The following is a 7,922-nucleotide window of genomic DNA, read 5'->3' as shown; positions in this document are numbered from 1 at the left end:
TTTTTCAGCTGACAGCAGAATCTTGGGGAGGGAACTGCATCTTACAGAAGACCTGCAGGCAATCTGACACACAGGCATGACCTCCCATATGTGGGAGAAAAAGGGATCAGTTCCCCAAAATGGGTTGTCCTAAGGGGAAGGAACAGTGGTAGGGAAGGTGGGTGAAAGGAAGGATTCAGTGGGCAGGAACTCAGGCTAAGAAGCACCCATGTGCCCAGAGATGTCACAGACATCTCAGGAAGGGCACTGGACTTCCAGAAGATCAAGAGAGTGAGGCAGCCACCAAGTTCCTCTATATCTTGAGGCCTGAGTGGCCTCAGCTGACATCTGAATAAGATTTGTTACACAAAAGAGCTGGTGTCCAGAAAGCAACAGTCTCAAACAAGGCTTTCAAACATAGAAGGATTTTTAAAGTAGCTTCAGAGAAATTCTTTCACAATTAAAATGAATCAGCTAAAGCTCAGACACACATATTCACCCCATATATAAAAGCTGATATATAATGCATTTCTAGTATGACACTGTGCTATCACTTTGTTGTCGTTAGCTGGTGTCAAGTTGGCCCTCTACTCAGAGTGACCCCATGCCCAACGGGATCAGAGTGCTGTGATCCATAGGATTTTTACTGACTGATTTTCAGATGTAGACTGCCAGGCCTTTCTTCCTAGTCTATCTTAGTCTGGAAGCTCTTCTGACACCTGGTCAGTGTCATATAAATGTGCAAGCCTCCACTGATGGACAAGCGGTGGCTGCACATGAAGTGCACTGGCTGAGAATCAATCCAGGTCTCCCACATAGAAGGCAAGAATCCTACCACTGAAACACCAATGTCTGCACTGTCATTTACATATATGTATTTACATATAAATACATGTTGTTGTTGTTGTTATGTGCCGTCGAGCCGGACTGACTCATAGCGACCTTGGGTTTCTGAGGCAGTATCACTACAGAAGTAGATTGCCCAACCTTCCTTCCGAGGAGTGGCTGGTGGGTTTGAACCGCCAGCCTTCTGGTTAGCAGTCAAATGCCTTAGGCACTACGCTACCAGAGCTCCCATATAAATACATGTAAACTTTAAAACAAGTCCTTGGGGTAGCTGCTTCAACACTCTCCCAGTGTGCCCACCTCACTCAGGTAAATGTCAAATTCCTCACTGCAGTCCTCCTATTGCCTCCCTACTCTTACCTCTTCCCATCCTCCCCTTTGCTTACTGGGTTCCGGTCATACGGGCCTCTCTGAACTTGCTTAAACATATCAAGTAAATTCCTGATTCCTGGTCTTTGTATTTGCTGTTCCCTTTGCCAGAAACATTCTTCCAACAGAGAACTGCACAGCTCTCTTTTCACCTTCTTTGGTTCATCAAATCCAAAACTGCAACCCTCTGGTGGTACAGTGGATAAGGTATTTGGCTGCTAACCAGGTTAGTGGTTCAAACCAACCAGTTGCTCCTCAGGAAGAAGATGAGCCAATCTACTTCCATAAAGATTTACAGCCTTGGAAACTCAATGGGGGTCACTAGGAATCGGAATTGACTCAATGGCAGTGGGTACCACCATCTAACTGCTGTATATTTGATTTATTCATCCTTTTTGTCTACTTGCACTACAGGTCAGGGATTTGTTTTGCTCACTGCCATGTCTTCAGTGCCTGGCACACAATAGGTATTCAGGAAATATTTTTTGCATAAGAGAGTCCACATTGAAAGAAGAAATTGAGGCAGGGAAGAAATTGGCCAATACTTGCCCAAGGTCTACAATCAGTGGCAGAAGCTAGATTCCAACCTAGGTAATCCAGTTGGAGGAGGGAGGAGCATTCCTAACCACTGCTGCTACTTCTACCATTTAAAGATCCTTTTTTCGCACACGCATAAAGGCACATGTGTGCACCAAGGTGCATACCCCTCACAGAGCACCCTGTACACTCAGGTCTACCCCCAACACCTAGAATCCTGGCCCCCAGACTCCAGTCCTCACCTCCCCAAAACCCCAGGCTCCAGCCCCCACATACAGGAACTTGCCGTCCGTCTGAGCTCCCGAATAGAGCTTGCGCTCGGCCTCTTCGCGAGTCAGACTGTTGTGGTACCAGGGCATCCGTTCGTGAGCCGTCGTGGCGATGAGCTTCTCCACCTGGGGGGCTTGGCTGATGATGGCCTGCTCCAGCGCCTCGCCCTAGAGAGGGTGGGAGGATTTGGGGTGTGCCCAAGTGTGCAGCCACAGGAACCCCTTTCCATCTCCTAGACCCTCCCTCCCAATTACCGTGTCCCCATGAGACTCTCCCCCACCCAAGCCAAGCCTCACCCCGTCCTGGTAATGCACGCCCCTCTACCTTCCAGTGCAGCTTTGTAGAGCACTATAGCACCGCTCCCACGGTGGAAGACGAAACCCACCACCACCATCACGGAGCCCTGCCTCCAAGGTCTCCTCCTAGATGCTGCCCCCAACCAGGGCCTCATTCCTTCAGGTTACTAGCTGCGAGCGCTTTAGAATCGCTCAGGCTGGCGAAGACGGTCCCCTCTCCTACCCATTCCAAAGCTTCATCTGTCCCTGCGGTCCCTGCTCGGTACGGGCCCCGCCCCTCACCGCTCCCGAGATCTCACCTCCAGCTTCCACGTTTGGCGTACGTAGTCGCGCACCATGGCGTCGCGAAGAGAATCGAAGACTCCGGGCTGTGGTTCGAGGCCTGGCGGCCGATTGCACGGTTTGCGCAGGTTGCATGGCAGCCCATCGGGGTCACGCGAGTAGAACTCACAGAGCTCTGCAGGGCCGCAGTGAGCCTTGCCGCCAGCGATGGCGTAGGTGCCGTTGAGCTGGCGCTCGATGGGGAAGTGGTGGAAGCGCACGTCGTGCACGAGAGAGAGCACATAGCCGCCCAGCGAGCGCAGGCACTGGCGCAACAGGAAGAGACCGTCGGCCATGCCCGCCAACTTCAGGTGGTCCTCGGCCTCGGCGCGCGAGATGCTGCCGTAGAAGAAGGGCAGGTGCGCCGCAGGGTCGGACATCGCCGCCACAGCCCCGCACAGGTTGCGCGCCCCTGCGTCTCGCCAGACCCTGCGGGTTCAGAGGTGCATTTGAGATGCCTCGGGGCCGCAGCTCCCCTACATGAACCCCATCCGTTGGGCCCAGAGATTGCATGATCTGTGCCCCCAAGCTAGCGTGCCGATTGTGGTGAGCATGTTTTGCGCCAATCCACTTGTAGACGGGCCCCAGGTTTCTTTGCTCCTATTGGGAAGTCCATACCCACCTCTGACTTTTCAGAGATACTGCGCTGAGCGCTCAGACACCTCTACTGGTCCCCACGCACCAGTACCCACAACCATTAGTTCATTTCACAAACATTTGTTGGATTCCTACTGCGTTTCAGACTTGTAACTGGGAATATGGGTGCATAAGGCAGGCAGGGATGGGAACTCTGGTGGTGTAGTGCCTAAGGCATTTGACTGTTAGCTAGAAGGCTGGAGGTTCAGACCCACCAGCCACTCCTGGGAAGGAAGATTGGGCTATCTACTTCCATAAGAGATACCGCCTCAGAAACCCAAGGATGGGTCGCTATTAGTCAGAAACGACTCAGCGGTGGTGTGTTTTGTTTTGTTTTGTTTTAAAAGCAGGCATGACTTCTGTCCCCTGAAGATAACACTCCAAGAAAAGTGATGGGATATGAAAAACAAGGAGAGAGACAGAAAATAATAATTACAGGTTGAGGTAATTATTATAAAGAAAATAGAGTAATATTTATCAAGAGGCTGCTTTTGCTGGAATGGCTTCTGAGCTGAGATCTGAAGGATAGGAGCCAACTTTTCAAAAGGCCTAGAGCACATCAAGAGAAGGAACGGGGAGTGCAAAGACTGACGCTAGAACAGCTTTGTTCACCAGAGAAACCTTCCCCCATCAGCCTTCCACTCTCCCTGTACACTAACTCTTTCCATTCAGGCTTAGAAATCCCTCCTTTTCTGAAAATCCTTTCCTTCCCCCGCCTCTCTGCCTTCATGGACAAGTTTCTAGACAGTATAAGTGACTCTGAATATCCATCCATAGGGGAGTGGTTAAATATAGTGAGATTTCATTCCAACACAAACCTTCATGCAGCCAGCCATTAAACAAAATGAGTTGCAAGACCAAACTTACTGGTAGAAGAAAAATAGAAAATATGATTCTATTTGGGGAGAGAAAATTAAGAATATTTAGATAGATTGTAAGACAGATAAAATTGTCTATTCTTAACTTTCTGGGTGTCATAAAAAAAAAGCATAAAAATACTGAATCCTAGTTAATGATCTGCATGAAGAAATGTTTAAGGATGATGGGTACTGCATTTTCTTTGAAATAGATCCAAAAATAACAGACTGATGGATGCATAGAGAAGATGGATGGATAGATAGGTGAGTGGGTGGATTGGATGGATAGATGGATGGACAGGTAGATAGATGATAAAGGAAATATTGCAAAATGTTAATTGTAGGATCTAAGGAGGGTGGAAGGAGCTCTGGTGGTACAGTGGTTAAGGCATTCGGCTGCTAAACAAAAGGTTGGCCGTGTGAACCCACCAGCCACTCCACAGGACATAGATGAGGACATGACAGCTTTAGATATCCTGTGGGGCAGTTCTACCACGTTCTTTGTGGTCACTGTGAGTAGTAATCGACTTGATGGCACTAAGGTTGGTTTTTAACAAAGAGGGGGGATAGGAGTAAGTAGTATACAATTCTTTTCACTTTTCTGTATGTGTTAAAGTCTTTATAAGGTGAAAAAAAAAAAAAGTCTCCCCTCCATAGCCCTTTCTCTGTTAAGGTGTAGCCCAGCTGGGAAGCCCTTCTTAGTTATACAAATGGAAGCAGGGGGTGTAATGAAACTTCTATAGATTGCAAAAGTATGAGGCTTAGAAGAGTGAGAACCCAATGAGCTCTGGGTTAGGGCCACCAGAGGAGGGGCCAGAATCTGCTTTCCATATTGCTTCTGATGCTGAGGTTGGCAGAGCTCGGCTTGAGGGGGACCCTGATGTCCAAAAAATACAGGCAAATGGGAGTTCCAGTGATTAGTAAGGGACTGCATTTGTATCCCCACCTGGGCAAGTAGGACACAATCCCATGAGAGCATTTATAGATACATTAAAAAGTCGGGAGAGATCCTAAGTATTCACCCCTAGAGAAATGAAAACTTACATTCACACAAAAACTTGCACAGAAACAGTTCCATAATTGCCAAAAATTGGAGACACACAAATGTTTCTCAAGAGATGAACAGACAAACTGGTACATTCATACAATAAAATGGAAGGAAATACAGATGCATACAACATAGATGAATCTCACAGGCATTATACTAATGAAAGAAGCCAAACCCAACCAAGCTATATGATTCCATTCAAAACTGTAGCAATGGAGGACATACCAGTGGTTGTCAGGGCCTGGGAGGAGGAAGGATTGACTACAAAGGGGCATGAGGGACTTTTAGGGAATAGTCTAGATTTTGATTGAGTTGGACTTTCTGTATGCATTTGTCAAGTGGCATTAGGTGTGGTCGAGTTGGGTTCCAACTCATATTGACCTGTGTACAACAGAACAAAACACTGCCCAGTCTTGCATCATCCTCACAGTCACTGCTGGATTTGAGCCCACTGTTGCAGCCACTTTGTCAATCCATCTTAAAATTGTTTTAATTGAAGGGGAAAAGAGCCAAGAAGTATAGGCATACCGTGAACTAAAAATCATAACCAAAATAGGAAAGACAGGGCTGTCTGTTCCCTGTTTCCTTGACTCCTGTCATCTCATCCAGATTGAAAGTCTGTCCCCTACCCCCCAGGCTGCCCTCTCCCTGGTGTGGAGCACTTACAGCACTGGCAGCACATAGCCCAGGTGAGTGGTTAGTTCCTTCGTCCGTGCTAAGGCCCTTGAGCGGTGGCCACCAGTGGCCCCTCCTTCCTGCTTTGAGCAGCACAGTGCTCTTGGGTCCTTGACCAACTCCCTGACTTGCCTCTCCCTGTCTGACCAGTCCTGCTCTCTCTCTTTCCATAGCCCTTCCTCCCTTATTTGGGCCATCCCACCTGTGCTCTGTTGGTGTAGTGGTTAAGGCATTTGGTTGCTAACCAAAAGGTCAGTGGTTCAAACCCACCAGCTGCTCTGCAGGAGAAAGATGAGGCAGTCTGCTTCTGTAAAGATTTGCAGCCTTGGAAACCCAATGAGGGTCTCTTTGAATTGGAATTGACTGGATGGCAGTGAGTTTGGTTTTTTGGTATCTGTGGCTGTATATGCCACGCCCATCTCTATATCTACCCCAGCTCTCTCTCCTGAGGTCAAGTTTGTACTGGCATCACCTTTGATCTCTACAAACTGTTTCTATTAATACAACCTGAGATCCAGATCTAACTCACACTGAGCCTGTGGTTGACTGAACCCCTCAGTATGTTTCTCACATAAGCTGAGCTCCAGAGACTGGAGATGCTTCTAAGTAATTCTTCCTCAAGGCCTCCCTTGCTCAAGGATCTAACTGTGGCTCCCTCCTGCTTACCTCATTGAATCTAAACTCCTCAGCCTTCTGCTGCAGCCAGACTGTGCTATTTGCCTTCCTTCAAATTCACAGCCATACTCTTATCTATGAAGTGCCCTCTACCAAGTGCACCCTCGCCATTCATCTTCCCAAATCCAGCCAGTCCTGCCTCATAGACTCCTAGAGCTGCTCCTCCACAGAGAAGCAGTATGCATAGGACAAGGCAGCAAGGGGGGACTTGTCCAGGGGCAATGCTAAGGGTTGGGGGGAGCTAAGCTGGTCTCTGGGACAGGAAGCTGTGGTAGGAAACTGTCGGCAACACAGTTTGAGAAGCTCCTCCCCGTGGTGGCCACAGGTGCAGCCTGGGTAGTTATAGATGGGTAAGGGCAGAAGTTGGGGGTGGGGTAGGGTAGGGTGAGGACTGGCACTCAGGGCTAGTCAAGGGCCACAAGCCATGACTAACCACGTTGGACATGAGGCCAAAGTGTCCCAGAGGCAGATGCATCTCCTGTGCCTTCTATTCCAGCCCCAGCTTCTCTGTCTCCCCGCTGATAACAGTAATAATCACCACTCATTGCCTGGCAGGCAGGCCTGGAGAGCCAGTCCTAAGCCTACCTCCCTGCACCTTTCTGTACTGTTCTCATGAGCACAACATGGGAAAGAGGCCTGGGTTGACCACGTCCTGGGGGTCCCATCACAAGAAATGCTGGGGAGATGAGAAGGGGTGGACTGAAAGAAAATGAAAAGCAGAGACCAAGAAGTTGGAGCTGCTAGAGCTGCTACTGAATGGGGCTGGCAGAGGGCTGGCAACTGGACCAAGGGGAAGCCAGGCCAGTATGAAATGTTTACTTTTGCCAGTGTGACCCTAGACTTCGGTCCAAGAGGTAGATGTTTCTGTCCTGAGCTGTGTGCAGCAGCCTCCATGGCCTGGCCAGAAGACATACCCATCATGAGATGCCCCAACCCCAGTCTTGCCTGGGCTGTCCCAGGGAGCTTTATCCAAGGGCAGAGGCAGTCCTTGCATTTAGGAGTCCTGCCTCTCAGTCCACACTTAGCTGTTCATTCCAACAGCCCAGCCGCCAGTGCTGCCAGAGTGCAGCCCATCCAAGCCTCCTCTTGAGCTGACCCTTCCGTGCAGCCCTGTTGGGTGACCCCGGAGAGCCATGGGTCACCAGCGTTGTTCTCACAGCCCAGGCCCTCGATGAGGAAGAGGAAGCCCTTGAACCTTGACCAGAAATTCTTCCTGGGTAAAGACAGTGTTTCCTTATGTCTGTCCAGAGATGATCAATACTCTAAAAATAACTTCCAAGGAAAAAGTGTCAAGTGGCCAAATATATTTTAAAATATTGTGCAAAGTATATTAGCATAGCAGGGGCTGTGAGAAGACCTTCATCAAAAGACCCTATTTTGTGGTGTTTAATTCCCACATTTATTTCTCAGCGC

General features: G+C 49.0%; 1 protein-coding gene across 1 annotated transcript in view; it reads right to left on the bottom strand.

Annotated features, from left to right (window-relative positions):
• The window catches only part of LOC103213785 (tyrosine-protein kinase ZAP-70), a 17,544-nt gene extending 14,546 nt beyond the window's left edge, over positions 1–2,998 (bottom strand). Inside the window, exons 1-2 of the mRNA XM_042783523.1 lie at positions 2,597–2,998; positions 2,008–2,168 (exon numbers count right to left, since the gene is read on the bottom strand). Coding sequence (XP_042639457.1) covers positions 2,008–2,168; positions 2,597–2,998 — 563 coding nt within the window. The remainder of the gene's footprint in view (positions 1–2,007; positions 2,169–2,596) is intronic.
• Positions 2,999–7,922: the final 4,924 nt, after the last annotated feature.

The sequence above is a fragment of the Orycteropus afer genome, unplaced genomic scaffold (assembly GCF_000298275.1).
Source record: "Orycteropus afer afer isolate SDZICR_OR568_19922 unplaced genomic scaffold, OryAfe1.0 scaffold00017, whole genome shotgun sequence".
NCBI classification, from domain to species: Eukaryota; Metazoa; Chordata; class Mammalia; order Tubulidentata; family Orycteropodidae; genus Orycteropus; species Orycteropus afer.
The sequence above is the reverse complement of the archived record's forward strand: the minus strand, read 5'-3'. Positions and strand labels throughout refer to the sequence as shown.